Source organism: Grosmannia clavigera, assembly GCF_000143105.1.
Source record: "Grosmannia clavigera kw1407 unplaced genomic scaffold GCSC_132, whole genome shotgun sequence".
NCBI lineage: Eukaryota > Fungi > Ascomycota > Sordariomycetes > Ophiostomatales > Ophiostomataceae > Leptographium > Leptographium clavigerum.
The window spans coordinates 504,453-524,222 of record NW_014040810.1 but is presented as its reverse complement, the minus strand read 5'-3'; the positions used below and the strand labels follow the sequence as shown (position 1 = coordinate 524,222).

The 19,770-nt window shown below is 53.8% G+C and overlaps 5 protein-coding genes across 5 annotated transcripts; 4 read left to right on the top strand and 1 right to left on the bottom strand.

Annotated features, from left to right (window-relative positions):
* Positions 1–8,667: 8,667 nt before the first annotated feature.
* On the top strand, positions 8,668–9,764 carry CMQ_5173 (gas1-like protein; the record flags this gene model as incomplete). The annotated part of the gene is made up of 2 exons (XM_014318918.1): positions 8,668–9,139; positions 9,214–9,764. The coding sequence occupies 2 exons, from the start codon at positions 8,668–8,670 to the stop codon at positions 9,762–9,764; spliced, it is 1,023 nt and encodes a 340-aa protein (XP_014174393.1).
* Positions 9,765–10,619: 855 nt separating this feature from the next.
* On the bottom strand, positions 10,620–12,473 carry CMQ_5160 (acetamidase; the record flags this gene model as incomplete). Its single annotated transcript, XM_014318905.1, has 5 exons — positions 10,620–11,159; positions 11,263–11,622; positions 11,685–11,885; positions 11,938–12,202; positions 12,253–12,473. 5 exons carry the CDS (start codon positions 12,471–12,473, stop codon positions 10,620–10,622), a joined length of 1,587 nt encoding a protein of 528 aa, XP_014174380.1.
* Positions 12,474–13,027: 554 nt separating this feature from the next.
* On the top strand, positions 13,028–15,015 carry CMQ_5113 (pentachlorophenol 4-monooxygenase; the record flags this gene model as incomplete). Its single annotated transcript, XM_014318858.1, has 2 exons — positions 13,028–13,107; positions 13,164–15,015. The coding sequence occupies 2 exons, from the start codon at positions 13,028–13,030 to the stop codon at positions 15,013–15,015; spliced, it is 1,932 nt and encodes a 643-aa protein (XP_014174333.1).
* Positions 15,016–15,573: 558 nt separating this feature from the next.
* On the top strand, positions 15,574–17,252 carry CMQ_5305 (sugar transporter; the record flags this gene model as incomplete). Its single annotated transcript, XM_014319050.1, has 2 exons — positions 15,574–16,966; positions 17,020–17,252. The coding sequence occupies 2 exons, from the start codon at positions 15,574–15,576 to the stop codon at positions 17,250–17,252; spliced, it is 1,626 nt and encodes a 541-aa protein (XP_014174525.1).
* Positions 17,253–17,898: 646 nt separating this feature from the next.
* Positions 17,899–19,161, top strand: CMQ_5190 (NADH:flavin oxidoreductase NADH oxidase; the record flags this gene model as incomplete). The annotated part of the gene is made up of 2 exons (XM_014318935.1): positions 17,899–18,740; positions 18,792–19,161. 2 exons carry the CDS (start codon positions 17,899–17,901, stop codon positions 19,159–19,161), a joined length of 1,212 nt encoding a protein of 403 aa, XP_014174410.1.
* Positions 19,162–19,770: the final 609 nt, after the last annotated feature.

Below are 19,770 nucleotides of genomic sequence, written 5' to 3'. Positions count from 1 at the left end.
CCTACTTATACGGAGTACTCCGTACGGAGTAAATCTAGTGTCTACGTCATATTAGTCATGAGCACGCATTAGTCAGAGTTTACGCTAAACTTTTTCAAGAAGTCCGCTATGATTTTGCCAGGCACCTTTCTGCAATACCTTGCTCCTTAAGCTTGCATTCTAAGCAGAGACTAAGAGCAATTGTTAGCTTTATTAACGTGAAGAAACGTCTGCAGCTTTTTAACTACCAACATAACGTTTGCGAATATTATAGGTAATAAAATGAAGAGAAAGTGCTATTACCAATATACGTGTAAAAAACGCTATTGTACGTCTTACTGCTGTCGGTGGTAGGGATGTATATCTGGTCTGTAATATACCAAGATGCTTAACCCAGGGCAGGGCAGTGAAAGAGCTATGTACCCTTTTTTGAAGAATACAGTCCGGAGTACTCCGTATAGATAGGAAAAAATAGCAGTACGAATAGGATTGCTTACGACGTATGGAATAAGCCGTATATGCTGCTACGATCCAGCAGGTATGCGTCCCACTCCGTGTTCTTAGACTGCCTCACAGCCCAAAGACCTTCTACTCATATTCGTTTGTAATTCGCAGTCCTACGGAGTACTCTATTTATACTTATTTTTTACAACTTTCGTGGAGAAATCAGTTTGCAACAGTAGACTTCTTAGAGGACACTAGCAATCTCCCCAGACCTAAATTATGCAGTCCTAATCGTTTGCACATAATAGTGAACCCCTCCATACTTCAGCCATTTGCAGTCGCCCATTCGTCGACATGTCGAACGTCACGTGGTGCCTTTCATGTTGTTCCAATCAACACAATACAAGGAACGTAGGAAATTCCGTTCGCCGACTGGTGATTGACAGCCCACGAAAATGATTGTCGAAAACGAAATCCCGAGACTACGTCAGTTTCCTAGACTGCCGTTCATCACCAATTCGATTCACTTCCCAACTAATCGGCACCACAACCTCCACAGCTCTGGCGTCAATAACGCAATGAAAGTAGCCAGTGGAATCGTTCTATTACTGTCGGCTGGGCTTAGCCCAGCTGCTTCAGCAGGTACTTGTTCGTGCGCCCACGATTCTGCTAGCTTTGACGTTGACCGGACTGTAGCGACCGTCCTCCACGACCGTAGCGTGCAAGCTGATGGGGACATTACCATCATCCCGCAAGAAAATCGGAATGGTTGGGTCAATCCTGAAGACCTGAATCCAATGCCACAGTGCATCGCCCAGCAGGATCAAACCAACTAGTTTAATGCCATGACCAAATGCACCCAAAAGCGATGTACCTCGCATTTTTGGTTCATTTGCACTCACTCCCAATGGTTGACCGAACTTAGTTGTCTTAGCGCCGAGTTCTCTACCAATCTGATCAGAGAGTATCTGCCATACTGTGGCAGATCGGTAATCGCCAAAGCGCAGCTATATTTCTGGACTCGTCGCATTACTGGTCGAACCTGGCTGGTTGATGTTGGCGATGCGAGTGGGCTGGACAGCCTATCCCCGGATGCCCTGGCTGGAGGTTATACCTCGTTGAACACGATCCACAGAGCGCCAATATGTCTGACGAGCTCTCATTCGAATACGCCTTCCACGGAACCATTCCAGCATGTCATAGATTCATGCGTCTTCACGAGGGTGACTGAAGTTATTGGGAATGATGCTCGTATGTGGGAATATAACGAAGCTCGGAATTCCATGACTGCTCTAGGCTTCGAAACTGCCGGCTTTGATCTTATGGCGTATGTCCCTGACGATTATGCGATCATCTATGGATACAGCTTCGACAATGAATGCTTCTGTAATTTCTTCAAAATGAATCTAGAAGAGGAGCCCTGTTCAGACCCACGACACATAGACTTTACGGTGGAACGAACGTGGATGAAAGCCGTCTGCGGACCATCATCAGTCCCCGATAAATGGTCGAACCTGCTCAGAATAACGGGAACAGTATACATTCCCACGCCCCAGTGGCGCTGGCCTAATTGTCTCGCCGATATGTCAACGCAGGTGACAGAGCGTATTCATGAATGTGCTATCGACGCCTGTGAGCTAGACTCAGATGGATTCTGTGACGTCAAGAGCACAATCGACAGCAGCTGCTTCTGTCGTGGCCTCTCCTACGATTCATGCAAAGGCTCATGCCATTACTACGAGACTCGAATAGATTATGTGAACTGGCTACACGGTCTTTGTGGTAACTTCGGAGACTGGAACGGACTCCCAGACAATTGGCCCGAATTAGCTGCGCCAATGCGCCAGGACATGATTCCATGGCAATGGACGATCAAACCGGTGGGTCAACCGATGGGGCAATGCACTTCGAAAACTTGGAAGCTCAGAAGCCTCATTCTTGTCAACATGGCCGCTCCCGTTTCCGCATTGGTCGGCTGGAAAACTGGATTCTATAAATCCGCACGTGGATTTATCTCGCGCCCAATCTCGTCGTGCTGGATCTTTAAGGGCATATTCATCGCTGCTCTTCAGCTTTTTGCGAATTGGCTCAATGCATATGTGGTGCTGAGTACGCCTGGTTACGAACACGTCCCGAAAAGTGATCTGATACTCCTCTGGTGCTCAATGCCTAGGCCTGGTTGGCTACCTCTTCTGCAGATCGGAATACAACCCTTCAAAGAGATAAGCGTCTCTGCAGTCATGTCTGCTTTGCTAGGAGAAACGATCACCCAAGTTTTTTCAGCATATTATATGCTCATGACAATCAACTACGGCTTAGAACATGAATTCTACAACGGACGATTGAAAGGCACTGGAATGGAGGGTGCGGTACAATCCATGTATGCTGGAGCAATGTTGTGGCTCATTGCCAGTTTTGTGCTTTTTGCCCAGTTGATGAGTGCGGCACTTGAAATCAACAGGATGATCAAATTCGGCAAGGTTTTGAAACCACTATTGGAGGAAAGGTCTCAAGAACCGTCTAACATCGTGGAGGAACTGACGGTCCAATTGGGCGAAAGCTTCGCATGGTTGAACTTGGCAGCTGAAGGTATGCTCACTGAAGAAGAAACGCCAACCTTCAAGAATGCGGCCCCCACCACAACGTACGACACTGGAAGGCGAAAGAAAATGCCCCCTGTACAGGCACCGAATGGGGTCTGCGCAGGGTCGTCTGGCAGCCAAGTGAAGTTTTTCACTGTGCACAGTTCCCGCGGAAAAACCACTAACTTACAGGGTGGACCTCCGTATGGAACTATGCCTGCCCAAAAGCGAAACCACCTAGGCTCCTATAGTGTATTCTTGAGTTTGTATGCACCTACGGCAATCGGCATGCTTCTGCTTTACGCTGCACAGTGGCTTTTTTGGAGTGGATTTATCGATCTAAGTTCAGAGGAGTACGTATTCACACAAAGCAATACAAGCGAGTCTAGGAGCTAACTGGCCACAGTTTCTGCCCCCCTTCCCTTGAAATTCTCACAATTGTCTGGCTTTCTGTTTCAATAATTACCGGGCTCATGTCAGGATAAAATTTCGACAAGCCTCGCAATCAACCAAGTGCTCGTGCCAATGTTTTGTAGTACACTATCTAGTTTGGAATATACAAAGTGATTACTATGCTGTGCTAAACACGTTTCAGACCAGTAGATCATATTGCATATCAATTCTGCTACTTAGGCGCAAACACTTCGAACAGATCGATAACTTCCCAAACTGCAAAAAGAAAGGCACAGACAAAAACGGAGCGACATACACCACCCCCGCTTCAATCTTCACTGCACGCTTTCCAAGTGCCGCTGAATTTTATTTTGCGGTGCATTTTGTAGCTTTTAGCCTGCACTAAACTACACTGTACCCTTACTCGGCCTCCGCATCCCACCGCTAATAATTTTGCGATGGAGCACTCGAGTTTTGACTGTGGAGGGATGCGTAGGGCCCATTATAAGGTTTTGTAGATCGAGTGTGTTTTTGCACAAACGTTCAGCCTCTTCAATCTTTCCCATTTTCTGCTTTGACTTAGCCTGATTGTACCGGAATTTAAGCGCGTGGGGATGTTCAGGACCTGCCGTCTCCTCGAATAAGGGACAGAACTCATCATACGCCTCCTCTGCTTCTGAGAGCCTGTTCTGGCTGTACATCAAGTTTGCCAGGCATAATTGTAAGCAGACCTTGGTAGAATCCTTAGCATCGAACGCACGCATCTCGGTTGCCTGTATTATTTTCCGGTACAATTTTTCAGCTTGGTCGAGTTCTTTCCGCTTTGTAAGCTCGGATGCAATGTTGATTTGTAAGGATATAACTTTCGGGTTATCCGGTTGTAGCTCCTTTTCTATGCCTTTGAGTATATCCCTGTAACATTTCTCGGCCTCGGCGTGCTCTCCCTGACCAGATAGGGAATGTGCGATGCCCATTCTAGCATTGTTTTTGTCAAGATTGTTTGTTCCACGTTTGTGCACTAACAGCTCTCTATACATGAGCTCCGCTTTCTTGTAGTCGCCTTGGCAAAAGTAGCATTTCCCAACATTATACCGAAGGTTCGCCATGGCGGGGTGATCATCCAACTCTGGTAGAGATTCTAGTATCACCAAGGCATGCGGCGGATACATATCCCGATCAGCTCTACTCGTGTAGGCCTTATTTTGGAAAGCCTTGTTGAGCTGTTCTATGGCTCTCAAGGCCCAATTCGTTTTCGTAGCTGTCTGGTCGGCCTGCCACTGATGAACGGCGATTCGCACAAGGTTGTGCACGTTAAAAAGTCCGCGTTGCTCGTCTATAGTTATGAACCCGTAGCCCTTCAAGATGCCTATTGCTTCGGCCATGTGTACTTCGGTGTCGCGCGGTAGCAGCCACTGGGGGCAACCTTGTTGAAAAAAAGACATAAATCGAAGATTCTCGGCAGCTAGATTGTCGCGGCGTTCAATTTCCAAAAACGACTTCCCGTATGTGGTGGCAACGGGGTTGGCTGACCATTTTGTTTTGGCATACCGGGTATCGTCTTCAAAGTGGCTGCTCAGAAGCTGGATCCTGCTCTTGTCACTCGACTTAAACATGTGCAGATATTTCTCAGTGTAATATGGTGCTCATTCATATACGCTGATGCTTGCTGTATGGCGAGAGGCAATCTTTCGAGGAGGCCGAGCAGCTCATTTGCTTTTCGGTCGGAAGCCAGGTTTTTGTTCACGGACTGTGTAAATAGTTCGAGGGACTCATGTGCATCCATTGCATTGATTTGGATGACCTTTCGAGCCAGTCTTGTCGCTAATCCATGGTTTCGTGACGTAAATAAAATAGAGCCGCTATTAGAAGGAAGGTAGCTGTTTAAGTGCGTGTTTGTGTTGGAGGAGCCTTGTTTTCCGAACATCAAATCCATATCGTCGGCACCATCAACGACAAGAAGCCACTTGCCGGCACTTCGACTTTCCAAGGCCGCCCTGAACAGCTCCTTCACGTCAACACCGTCATGTTCAAGTCGGTGAACCTCCAGCTTTCGGCAAATACTGTGGCAAGCGTCCTCAAAGCTATTGATATCCATGGCCGGCACCCAGAAGATAGCACAGTCTGAAACCTTTGCATGAACGCGATTGGCAGCTTCTAGTGCGATCCGCGTTTTCCCGATCCCTCCCAAGCCAACGATGGCGGTCCGCTGGGAGTATCCGTTTCTCTCTGGAGGGGTAATCATCACGACAAGCTTTGCAAGGATATTTTCTCGCCCGACAAACTCTTTGGAGCTGCAGCCAAACGGAACAACGACCGGCGCTTCACGCATCAACTTGCCAGAAGCTCTGTCATGTTCAACTACCACGTAGATGTTGTTATCACCCACGTGGACAAATGAAGACCCCGCAGCAGATATTCCCATTGCACTGTTCTTTGAGACAGCAATGCTATATTCTTTCACAACAGGCGTTCCTTGGGTGGTCGTAGCTTGATCTCGACCTGGTGCAGATATTTCGTGCGTAGATGAATGCAAACGGGGCGATGAGGACTGACGGATGATTTTGTGTATGGGTAAGGCGGTTGGAAGCAACGGTCTGTCGGTGATGTCGTGCCTTGTCGTTGAGGCATCCGCCAGCTGCTCCAAAGGCAGCCCCGGACTCTGCGCCATCTGCTGCTTCGAATTTAACACAGACAGAGACCGCGTAGTCTGGTGTGTCCAGCCATGTTGACAGATACCAATGCAGACATTGTCGAATGAACAACGTAAGCACAAAACTCGACGGGGAAAAGGTTCGCATTTGGGCTTAGAATCATAGTAAGCCTGATCGGGCGGATGTGCATTTAAGCTGCCAATGAAGAGGTTCAAAGGAAAGGGTGGGGCGCAGGGTTTGTTTTCCGCAATTGCTATTCCGCTACGCCATAGTGGCTAATGCTGAGGCCACCAGTGGCTGTCTGCTTTCCGAAGTCATGTTGGGTTTGTTGCTGTCTGTAATTGAATTCAACTAGAGATGTACGGGTTTTGTCGGTAATGTTTGGGCACTGCTCTGTATTAGACGATAGTTCGCATTTAGTAAATCCTTACTTGCGCCCTGCTGTTTCTGTCTTTCGGTGGGAAGCAGTGAATAATACGCCCTGTCGCTTGAGTGGACCGGCAGGTTGCTTCTTAGTGATTACTGGATAATAGAACTGACACTGAAACCAGATTCAAGTTTTAAGGAGTGCTCCATACTCCATACGGAGTATGGAGCATCGTCGGCAGTTGTGTTGGAAGCTAGGAAACAGACGATGTCTACTCCAAAAACGACGACGCTTTACAATTTCCGTGCTCTCGGCCTAACAGTCAATACAAACAAAAGGCTATTAGCTGCCTTCGTCCATTGTATGACCGCATTGGCTACAGTTGAGGTGCGCACCAATTGGTCGACGCGATATTGTCAACCCCTTGTGTATCTCATTCATAGACGGTCCAGACTCAACCTACCCCTACGGAGTAGTCCCTTGTCATTACGAGGTCATTACGACACGTTTCAGCGCAATAGTCTAGACAAAAAAGAGCAAGTCAGCCACCCGCCCAACCCGAGCGTTCGAGGGCGCCTCGGGCCCGTAGGCCCTGTTATGCCAGTGACATTCCTATCTAGTGCAACAAGTCCTTTTCTGCAAAGTGTTGCTACTGGAAAGTCATAAACGAGCGTCAAAGTGCATTTCAGTAAGACGTCGAGGACCCACGGATTCCAGTGAGGTACGGTATATGTTTAGGGATTTATCGTGTTCAAGTCGGACTTGTACGTCGTAGAGAATCCATGGACAGGTACAGGTTCGAAGACAACGGTGGAAGCATGTAGCAGGTATTCGAGCAGATGCGTTTCTTCGTCGGTGGGTAAGGCTTGGAGCCGATGGAGTCGTCCAATGTTAAGGATAGCAGGCACCCTAGACACAACGTCAGCAAGGGTTTCGGTAAGCCGATCGACAACAGAATTAGCGTACAACGTAAAGACTTACCGCCAGTGAAAGGCACTTGGTCGCCGTGTCGACTTGAACACGTCGAAAGGGCGAGTGATCGCGCAACAGAATTAGAGACAACCTAGCCAGACACCGCGCAATCTGATGGTCATCCTGCGATCTTTCAGAGTTAAAGCACTTCCAAATGATCGTGACTAAGTCGATACATTGTAGCGTCGAGAGAAACGCGCAGATGTCGTGCGTTTTTTGACGAAGCACAATCGTACAAAAGCCGGCTGTACAAGGCGGTGCCGGCTGGTATAGATCAACCGTGCTTCGACATGGTCGGTGGTCTGGCAGAATCTGCCTTCTGGTTGCCATCCATATTTGATGTCGTCGTTTGTACGACTCAGCTCAGGACACTCCCTATCCGCGGACAGTTGGTGAAGCGGCAGCGATCCGGTGGCTGTTTTTTTTGCTTATTTTCTTGACTCGGCCACTAACGGGCGCTAAAAACAGACAGTCGGATCGGAAGTTAGTCAGCATGAGCCGCCTCTGGCACGTGACGATGTTATATTTTTGGTGTTGCATCCGTGATAGGTTCATGCGCCTACCTTTTCCGTACTCCGTACTGTACGGAGTACTCCGTAATGTTTGTACAAGTAGGCTTCAAGCTTGGTTTTTCTACTTAGTGCATATAGTATTTACTCCGTATAGATTAACTATTTGGGTGTTGCGTATCCTTGCAGGCCACCCCTAGCTCCACCAGACGCGGCGAAGAATGGGGTCTTCCCTTGTCTGGCTTCGTATTTTCGTATTCGCGGGCTAGAGGTTGTCAACCTAAACATGGATAGTTTCAAGCATGAAATTGACCGGCAAGCGTAAGCATACACTGGAGGGTTACAAATCTTCAGCCAAAACAGAAGAAGACCCCTGGACGGGGTTGCTCGAAACGAGCTACCGATCCCAAAGGCCCCACTCCAAAGCTTCGGTGCTCCTGTATTTGACAGCGTCAGACCTCCGGAGATCCACAGCGCATCCACCGACGCGACAAGATCCGTTGCAGATGATCTCAGGAAACGCCGAGTCTGGACAATGCCGATTCAGGGGCGGCCGTCCCATCCGATCAAGAGGTATAAAGCCGTCTTTCCTGTCCCCGTCTGCTCTTTTCTTGTTCTTGTTCTGTAGCCGGTCTAAATTCGATTCCTCTTGCATTCCTCCATTCTGTATAATCCTTCCCTTCATTTGTGCTGGACACGTTCACTTCAAATCCTTTTATCATTTCACGTCTGTTTTTCTCCAACAATCTTTTTTTCTCTTTTTGGACAATATGGTTTTCGCACGCTCCATCTTCACCTTCACCGTCCTGGCGGCAGTCCCCTTGGCCTACGGCCAGGGCGTGATCCAGAGTGCACAGGGAGCCAAGGGTTCCCCTGCCAGTCTGGGCCTGCAAGTCAAGACGGGCGGAACGGATGCGAACATCATTAACAGCAAAGAGATCGTCTCCAACGTGGTCAACGAGTGTGGCCGGACACTTCTGGGCGGCAACATTGACATTGGCGAAAACACGGAGGAGCAGCTGGCAAACAACACGGTCACGTCCGTGACGAAAGGCAGCACTGTCACGGTCAAGATCGCCAAGGGCAGTGCGAGCGGTGCAGGCCCCTACACCTGCGACCTCGACCTGACCAGCAACGGCAATGGTGCGACGGGCCAGACCAACCTCACTGTCGCGGAGACGGACAGCAACGGCTCTATCTCGCTCGCCGTGACCATGCCGTCGGACATGGCTTGCATCGGAGGTAAGACTCAGACACAGAACTCAGAAAGGGCACACAGCCGCATCCATTCACCCAATGCTAATATACAACAACAGCCTCGACCGGAAACGTGTGCACGGTCCGCTGCTTCAACAGCGCCGCTGCCGGTCCCTTTGGCGGCTGCTTCGCAGTCAAGCAGACTGACACCACTGCCAAGGCCAACACCCCAGACAACATCGAGACAGAGCAGACGGCTGCCGGCATCGCGGCTCAGGTCGCGGTGAACAAGGCCGACCTAGCGTCCGCTCTTGCGGCTAACGCCAACGCCGGCGCCTCTGAGGCCGAGCAGGGCCTGGCTGCCGTTAAGGCGCTGGCCGACGACAGCACTGCTACGGCTGATTCTGCTGCTGCCACTTCCACCGCCAAGGCGACCAAGACTAAGGGCTCTGGCGCAAAGGCAACCAACGCGGCGAAGGGCAACGGCAACGGCTTCAAGGGCTTTGGTGGCTTCGGCGGCAACGGTGCCAACGGCTTCGGTGCTAACGGCGCCAATGGTGCCAAGGCTGCTGCCGGAAACGGCTTCCGGGGCTTCGGCAATGCCAAGCGCAACATGCGGTGGGGCAAGCGGTACGTCGTGCCGGCTGTTGAGGCTACTGAGGACAACTAGTCCACAATCACAGTCTGGGGTTAGGGGTTTTCGGTGTGTTCCGTGTTCCAAAAGAGCATTGGACATGGCTTTGTATTGTAGAGAGGAATCCTGACTGGGGGAACGCAAGTCTCTTTGGTCATGGCAGTGTCATAAAATAGATCGTGCATGTCTTTGTCCATTAACGTTAATAAATGTGTTGGAAATCTTGGTTCTGCCGTAATATTACTCCTTTTGAAGGTCACATTAAGATACAGGCTGTCCCACAGATATTTCCTTTACTGTGGTGGGGAGGCACTTACTATATTGTTGGTGCGCCGCCAAGGAATATGGGGTCAATCTTCCTGTAATTTGGCAGTCCCACGAGATCCACAAAGACGGGTTTGACGGATGCTGCGCCGGTAGAATTGATAAAAGGCGGACCCACAGAAGCCATCCCAGATCGATGGTAATAGATGCGTTAGGTCTGTTGAAAAGTGATGAGAGGTATGTGCTACGAGAGCAGTGTATAGTATAGGGAGATGATGGTAAGTGGGTGAAGGATATAGAGGGCGTAGTTGTGTTACGGTATGTGACATGACGCTCTCTTTAATTGTAGGTACACCACTTCGCAAGTAACCAAACTCAACAATTCACATTCAGACTGAAAATAACACCGAGTAAAATATACTTCATGCAACCGATGTAATAAAAGACTGCATCTTGATACACATTTAGTTTATGTACTGTGTCGATCAGATTCAGTTAGAAACAGGAAATTAACTTCAAAGTCCTTATTTCAATAAGTTTTCTACAAGAACGTGCATAATTTTCAACATCTATCATTGAATTAAATTTCTATGATTGCAATATGTCAGCACCCTGTCTATCTCCTTTCTACATCCGCCGTAACACCTCGTCCACCACCCTGCCGATGCCCAATACCTTTTCCTCCTCCAGCTTGCGGCACACAACCTGCACGTCGACGGGCAGGCGCAGGGCGGCCATGCGGGCGCCATGCTCGGCCCAGATGGCGCGGTTAGCCGCATCCATGGGATGACCGGACAGCAGCGGCCGGCTATCGCCATCCCAGGGCGCATCGAGGTCCTTGGGCGCAGCTGTGCCGGCGGGTAAGACGAGGGCCGGGTAGTCGAGCACGTTCCAGACCTTTGTGTAGCCTACCCAGCCGCAGGAGCGGTGCGGAACAGCAGTATGCGGCATAGGCGGCATCAGGACGGCGTCGCAGGCCGTGGCCACCCAGCGGTCGAGGTACGCCTGCTGCAGGGCCATCTTGCGGCGGTTGAGCTGCCAGTAGGCGTAGACGGAGATGGCGGGCCCACGGTCGACGAGGCGGGCGACGTGCGGGATAAAAGGCTCACCGCCGAGGGCGACGTCGCGACGGACATCCTCGCCGCCGTCAGCGCTGTAAAATGCATCCTGTGGGGTTAGTTATGTTGTTTTCTCCTTTCTTTCTTTCTTTCTTTTTTTCATTGCTCTCCTTTTTTCCCTCTTTCTCTCATTTCCCCCCCCCCCCACTCACCATAACTGCAATCAGTTCTGCATGCAACGAGGCATCCCATTCGACAATGACATGGCCGGCTGCACGGAGCTTTTCGACCGTCTCGTCGAGCACGCGGGCGATGGGCGGATGAGGACGGACGACGCCGTCGTAGCGTAGGACGCCAAAGACGAGCGGCCGGTTCAGAACGTCGTCATACATGGAGGTGCGCCAGGGAAGCGGCGCACAGCGGGCGTCCTTGTCCCACGGCCGCTGGCCGATGACGAACTCCATGGCCAGGCGGATGCTGTCGAGGCTGCGGGCCAGCGGGCCAACGGACGAAGGCACGTGTTCCTGGCCGTCGGTCGAAACAGGCACGCCACGATATGGGAGACGAGCACTCTGTGACGTTAGCATGACGAAGAAGGCCAATTGTGCAAGTCAGAAGAGCAAACAGTACGCACACTCGGCTTTAGGCCGTACAGACCTAGCATGTGGGACGGAATGCGGATGCTGCCCCCAATGTCGGTGCCCCAGCCTAGAATAGATCCGTGCGATGCCAGAAGGGCGGACTCGCCACCCGTAGAGCCACCGGGCGTGTAGGTCTTGTCGACGGGGTTGACGGTGAGGCCAAACATGGCATTCTCGGTCTCGCACCACTGCGGCTGTCAGCAGGATGTCTGCTCAGTCGTCTGGTCTTCTCGGCCCCCGACGAACCATGATACTCTGTGGCAGGTTAGTTTTGGCCAGGATGACAGCCCCCAGTGACTTCAGAATGGCAACGAGGACGCTGTCTGCTTCGGCGGGGGCAAACGCGCGGCCGACGTAGCCAATAGTCGAATCGTAGCCTTGGACGTCAAACTGGTCCTTGAGTGTGACGGGGACGCCGTGCAGCGGTCCTACGGGCTTTCCATGAGCAGTCAGATGTCGGTCCAGCTCGACAGCTTGCTTGAGGGCGTCTGCAAAGAAGACCTCGGTCAGACTGGCTGGTCAGCACGGCCGATAGAGCGCGAAGATACACCAACGACATACCAATTTGTCTTCTCGTGTGCCGCATATGCTCTCGCAATGTATGCCCTCGTGACGGCTTCGGACGTCAGCTTGCCAGACACAATGCTGGCGGCGAGTGTTGCCACATCGTCCTCGTCTGTGATGGCATCGCAAGTAGGGAATGCAGCAAATGGGGTCAGGGCTTCGGCCCGCTGCTTCTGTTTGCGGGCGACAACCTCCTCCCAAGGCTGCTGTTCGCTCATTCTGACGTTATTTCGCCGTGATAATGCCGTTTGTTCCCGTTTGATATTACGCTTCCGCATGCGAGGATCGCGAATCTGTGGTGTTCGATATGCATCTATACGAGGTGTGCATAAGCGGGGACTCAAGCGGGACTGTCAAAGCGGGCGAAGCGGGCCAAAGCGGGCGATTAGCAATCCGCGCCCCAAACAGCGGGTCATGGCAGGAGTGGGAGAGGCCTTGGCAGAGCTGGAGTGGTGTAGTGGGACAACGCGGCGGCAGGCTAGCTGTGACGGCGTGGTCGCGCAACTTGAGCTGCCGGGCAGACGTACCATATGGGCGACGGCCGGTTCGTACGATTGTCATATGTCGCCCGTTTCTTGGAGTGGGACAGGACTGTGAGGCCGGCGCGAACGATTGCGGAGACGGCGATTCGACGTGATACATAGCTTCGATAGCTTGGCTCGACACAGCTTCCAGCCCGCACTGGCTACCCGACAGCTCGACACCTGGACCTGATACAGCCGGCCAAGACACCTCGACACTGCAGCCCAATACTACAGCCCGACAGTCCACCATGACGACCGAGACGAAGACTGGCGATGAGAACTACGACGTGTGTGTGGTGGGAGCGGGACCGGCAGGGCTGATGCTGGCGTGAGTGAGATGAAGACGCCCGTTTTCTGGAGAACACACAGGCTGACACGCAAAAGGGCTGTCCTCTCGCGACTGGGCATCAAGACGACGGTGCTGGACGAGCGGCCAGACCGGACGGCAGTCGGACGGGCGGACGGGATCCAGCCCAAGACGATCGAGACGTTCCAGATGATGGGACTGGGTGACGAACTGCTGCGCGACGGCGTGCGCGTGCACGACATCTGCATCTGGCGGGGCGACGACGCGGCAGCATTGCACCGGGTCTCGCGTGAGGTACACTACCCGGCAGACGTGTTGGATGTGCTGCAGCCGTACATTCTGTTATGCCACCAGGGCATGATCGAAGGGCTGCTGCTGGACGATCTGGAGGACTGCGGTGGCGCAGTGCAGCGGTCACACGTATTTGAGTCGTTTGAGGCGGTCGAAGGGGGAGGCAGTGGTGGCGATGGAGGCGAGCGGCTGCTCAAGGTGCACAGCCGGCCATCAGACACAGTCGACGCACCGGAGCTGCCAGTCGTGGCGGCCGACTATGTGGTGGGCTGCGACGGGGCGCGGTCACGTGTCCGGGCGCAGATCCCCGACACATATGCGCAAGGCACGCCGCACCGGTCGACCTGGGGCGTGCTGGACGGCGAGCTGGACACAGACTTCCCCGACATCTGGAGCAAGACGGTCGTGTTTTCCGAGGCCCACGGAACGGTGCTGATGATCCCGCGCGAGCGCAACATGACGCGATTCTACATCGAGATGAAGGATGAGGGCGAGGCCACGACAGAGAAGACGGCCCAATCCACCGAGGCCTCCGCCCAGGACCGCGTCATGGCACAGGCCCGTCGCGTGCTGGCACCCTTCCGGCTCGACTGGCGCACGGTCGAGTGGTTCGGCCATTACACCGTGGCCCAGCGCGTGGCTGCACGCTTTGCTGACCCGGCGCTGCATGTCTTCATCGGCGGCGACGCCAGCCACACGCACTCGCCCAAGGCAGCGCAAGGCATGAACACGAGCGTGCACGACAGCTGGAACCTGGCCTGGAAGCTCAACCTGGCTGTGCGCGGCCTAGCCACGCCGGCGCTGCTGGCCAGCTACGAGGCCGAGCGCAAGAAGATCGCCGTGGATCTGATCGAGTTTGACTACGAGCACGCGAACCAGATCGCTGCGGGTGATGCTGCTGCGCTCGCGAATAACTTCCGCACCAACATCCGCTTCATCGCCGGCGTCGGTGTCGACTACGGGCTCAACGCCATCAACGAGCCGGTGCGCGAGACCCCAACAACGACGGTGCACAAGTCCGGCGATGGCGGCCTCGCCCAACCTGGCTGCACCCTTCCGCCCGCCAAGGCGACCCGCTACATCGACGCAAACCCCGTCGATGTCCAGCTTGACATCCCCATCCTCGGCCAGTTCCGCGTCTACGTCTTTGTGCCCGACGTCGTTGCTCCTGCCCAGGCTGCTTTTGTCGGCGCCCTCAGTCGTGCTGTCTGTGCCGATGGCTCCGTCTTGGCCCGACTCTCGGCCGCTGCCAAGGCCTCGTACGCCAAACAGCCCCGACCGGCCCGCAAGAAGGACGTGTTCGTCCGTCCGGAGCGTTATACCGCTGTCAGTGAGCTCTTTACCTTTGCTCTGATGACGGCTGCCGACAAGGGCTCGTTCGAACTTGCACAGCTGCCCTCTCTGTTTTCCCAGTCGCCCTGGACCGTCTACCTCGACGACGTCGCCGCCATGGACACGCAGGGCAAGTCCTGCACTGGCAAGTGGCTCGGCAGCCTGGCCGCCGACGAGGTCGCTGTTATGAACGTCCGGCCTGACGGCTACGTCGGCTCCATTCGCCGCTGGAAGGCCTCGGAAGAGACCGGCGGGGAGGCTGCCCGTTGGCTGGATGCATACTACGGTGGTTTCCTGCAGGCATAGAACTCTAAAACCAAACGAATACTTTGTAACTGAAGAGATTGTGTACATGTACATCAGGTGTGAACAAATGAGATGAACCGAGTATCCCGGAAACAAGTGATGACTAATCATCCCCGGAAACGTGTATCGTATCTGTGGATCGCCGCAAGTGGGAGGTCTCATGTCTGATAGCAGAGCAATGGGGATGAGATAAGAGCTCGTATCTATGAGAGGCATGTTAGTGCAACGAGCTATGGCAGCAATCAGTGGCAAGGTGTGATCAGCTTACCATTATCACGACTAGCAAAGACGGTTCCCAGCCTTCCGGGCTTGGCGAGGATGCACGCAGTACTATGGAACTGCTGGCAGTCATGGGCAGACGGTCAGGAGGTTAGTCCTCATGGAGTTGGCTTGTATGGACGTCTGACTACTTAGGATATTGTCGATCCTGTTTCGTGTTTTTGTCTGTTGACTCTTGTTCCTGCAGCTCTGCACGTCCATTCTTCCCCGAGCACATCCTCTTGTGCGCGTTAGCTCCTGTTGCTCACCATCCATCCACCTTCCTGCTCCTCCCCCAAAATGTCTGACCCGTCCATGGCCAAGTCGACTGCCGTCCAGCGGCCGTCGACGCCGCAGTCGCTGACCCGCGGTACTATCGACCCGGTTGAAGACCCGGCCATCGAGTCGTTCTACCACGACGCTGTCAGTCAGTCATACAGGCTCAAGTCGGAGCTCGTGGCCGAGCACATGGCCCTTATCGGCATGGGCAAGTTCCAGTGGTACCTCTTTGTTGTCAATGGCTTCGGCTGGATGGTCGACAACTTCTGGTCGCAGGGCATCAGTGCCGCCCGGCCGCCCGTAGCCAACGAGTTCACCGGCATCGTTCACCTCAGTTTCAGCTCCGTCGCCTACTACCTTGGCCTCATCCTGGGCGCGTCCTTCTGGGGCACAACGGCCGACATGATTGGCCGCAAGCCGGCCTTTAACCTGACCACCCTGCTGGGCGGCATCTTTGCCTGCGCCGTTGCAGGATCGCAGAACTTTGTCGCCTTCTGCTCGCTCTGGGCCGTCATCGGTACGGCTGCCGGCGGCAACGTCCCCGTCGACTCCATCATCTTCCTCGAGTTCGTACCCCAGACGTACCAGTGGCTGCTCGTCAGCCTGTCCGCCTGGTGGAACCTCGGCCAGCTGATCGTCTCACTGCTCGCTTGGGTCTTCCTGGCCAACTTCGCCTGCGACTCGGCCGACGCGCCTTGTCCTCGCCACACCAACATGGGCTGGCGCTACATGATGATCACGCTTGGCGGGATCGCCATCTGCTTCGGCCTCATCCGCATCTTCATCTTCAAGATCCCCGAGTCACCGCGCTACCTCATCTCCAAGGGCCGCGACGCTGAGGCTGTGGAGTCGGTCAACTACATTGCCCGCTACAACGGCGTGCCCGAGACCCTCACACTCGACATGCTGCAGGCCGTCGACCTCCAGATCCACGGAGGCGCCCAGGTCACGGACGAGAAGACCGAGGCTGTAGCCCCCATCGCCCCCAAGGCCCTCACCTATCGTCAGATCCTCAAGGAGAGCCTCAAGGACTACAACAGCCAAAGCTACAAGTCCCTATTTGCCGGTCGCAAGATGGCCCAACACTCGTTTGTTACTTTTCTGCTCTGGCTCACTATCGGCATCGCCTACCCGCTTTACTTTGCCTTTATCACGTCCTACCTCGAGACCAAGAAGTCGTACCACGTCAACGGCTCCATCAGCCACACATACCGCACCTACTGCATCGTCTCAGCCGTCACTATTGTCGGTCCCATCGCGGCTGGCTACGCTGTCGAGACGCGCTTTGGTCGCCGCTGGATGATGGCTTTCTCGGCTGTCCTCACCGGCGTCTTCCTGTTTGTCTACACTGTCGCCAAGACCGAGGCTGCCGACATTGGCTTCCAGTGTGCCACTGGCATTCTGGGCAACTTTGGTGGGTTCCCGTATGCTTCTTCTACCTTTGTTACCGAACACTAACACCACCAGAATATGCAATCATGTACACCTATGCTCCCGAGTCGTTCCCTGGACCTGTTCGTGGCACTGGCACCGGTATCGCGGCCACACTGCTGCGTTTTGGCGGTCTTTGTGCCTCGCTCATCTCGACGTACAACGGCTATTCAAGCGTGCCAATTTATGTTAGCGCCGCCCTCTGGATTGTTGCCGGTTTCTTCTGCTTGGGGCTGCCGTACGAGACGCACGGCCATGCGTCGATTTGAGGAGGCTGGATTGGGTGGTGTTGGATTAGTCATCGTGGCCGCTGGAGGAAACACGGTTGTAATTCAAAGTGCCGCGGAAATAGAACCTGACAGTAGCTGTACTGTGGTTGCACTGTCTCTTCTTATCCGTACTCCGTACGGAGTACAGTAGCCCGTGTATACTCTGTACGTTACTGCATATTAGTCTGTATTTCTTTCGGCACACTGTGCTCCACAAAATACGGCAAACACGTTCCACGCTGATTGCGACTCTGTTCCCCTTGTCCCCTGCCATTAGCTCTCCCTCCCACTTCCGGCAAGGATGGGACAGGCCCGCTCGCCATCAGGCCCACAGCAGAGCTCTGGAGAGATAAAGCACAATCGGCAAATGAGACGAATCCACAGCGGCGAAAGTGCAGCAGAGCAGCACGTCCACTGCCAATGCAACGCGCATCAACATTGTACCGAAACCATTCTACCACAGCCGTGGGGTAGTGTATATATTGTGTGTGCTGGTTTCCGCTTTTGGACAGCTTGATGCCGTTTGCAATTACTTATGTGATATCTAATCACTTCTGCCTTTGTCCAGCTGTTCTACCTTTACCCTCTACCATCTACGTCCTGTTCTTCACTTTCTACTCTCTTCCCCACCCCTCCTCTCCTCACCATGTCCTCCGCTAATGGCGCCCTCGTGCCGCTGAGCAAGTCGGCTCTCTTCACACCCCTCGCTGTCGGCCGGTTGGCCGTGAAGCATCGCATCGTGCAGGCGCCCTGCACGCGCATGCGCTGTGATGTCGTCGATGGCGTCAATGTGACGGGTCCGCGCATGGTCACATACTACGGCCAGCGTGCATCCGACGGCGGCCTGCAGATCTCCGAGGCCACCGACATCTGCACCAATGCGAGCGCCTACCCTCGCGTGCCTGGTGTTTATGCACCGGCCCAGCTGGCCGGCTGGCACGCTGTGACCGATGCAGTGCACGCCAAGGGCGGCCTGATTGTGGCCCAGCTGTGGCACACTGGCCGGGCCTCCGGGTCGGTGCTCCGTGGCGGCGAACGCGGCTGGTCCTCGGGCGAGCTGCCTATGGCTGGCAACTATCTGGACGGTTCCTCCTGCGCAGACGACCCGCCGCGTGCCATGACCGTCGACGAGATCCACGGACTCACGGCTGAGTGGGCGGCTGCGGCCAAGCGGGCTGTCGATCAAGCTGGCTTCGACGGCATCGAGATCCACGGCGCCAACGGCTACCTGCTTGAGCAGTTCTTGCACGACAACATCAACAAGCGCACCGACGCCTACGGCGGCTCCGTCGAGAACCGCTGCCGCTTCCTGCTTGAGGTGCTCGCTGCTGTCTCGGCAGCCATCGGTGCCGACCGCGTTGGCATCCGCCTCTCGCCCTTCAACTACTTCCAGGACACCCACGACAGCGACCCCAACGCCCATTGGACCTACCTCTGCAAGGCTCTGGCCGCCCTGCCAGCCGACCAGCGGCCAGCCTATGTTCACATGTGAGTCAGCCTGCTCTGTTCTTCGTCTCTTGTTCAAGTCTAATATCCCAGGATCGAACCCCGCTTCGACGAGGTGCTCAGCGAGCAGCAGAAGCTCGAGGCCCTCGCTGCTTACACTTCTTCTGACGGCAAGGCCGCCGCAGCTGCCGAGAAGAACTCCTTGACGCCCTTCCGCACAATCCTTAAGGCTGCCGGTATCCCCTTCCTCGCCTGCGGTACCGTCACCCGCGACACCGCCGCCAGCATCGTCGAGGGCGGCGATGCCGAGCTGGTCGGCTTTGGCCGCCAGTTCATCTCTAACCCCGACCTGGTCAAGCGTCTGAGCGAGGGCCTGCCGCTTAACGCCTACGACCGCTCCACCTTCTACGGCGCTGACCCGCTGGAGAAGGGCTACAACGACTACCCGGAATACAAGGCATAGGTGTGGGAAGAAGTAGAAGAAAGCATGGAGTAGTGCACCAGACGATCATGGGCTTGATAGACACGGTATGCTGGTTACGCCAAATAAACAAAATCAACGTTACATTCAATATTTTCTGTTGAATCTGTTTACGAGTCTCGTCGATGCTAGTCCCATCCAAATCAGACGTAATACCGAATATTGCCCATCATAGACTAACAAAAGAAAATAGAGTTGATCCTATTATGCTACAGTCAAATCCAAAACATAAACCAAACCACTGTAGTGCTGAACTTTCTCAACGCGTAAGAATATCCGCGGTAAAGGCTTCACATCCAAAACCCATTCGTCTGCCGGACACGCGAACTTATGGGTGAATGTAGTCTTTAACGTAGATTTGTCATCCAACAGCCACTTGCAACCAACCGCACTCACTTCTGTATCTTTTCGATTCCTAAAGAGAACAACGCTAACACTGAGTGAAGAAGCATATTCCACTTCATTTTGAGTGCGACGCAGGAATAGAGAGAAGGCTTTATCTTGGCCTTTAAGGGTTATCGGCAGTTCGCATATGTCCGGAGAGGTGTTGTCAGTGCTGATACTGTGCTGAATTTTCCACATGTGTCCTCT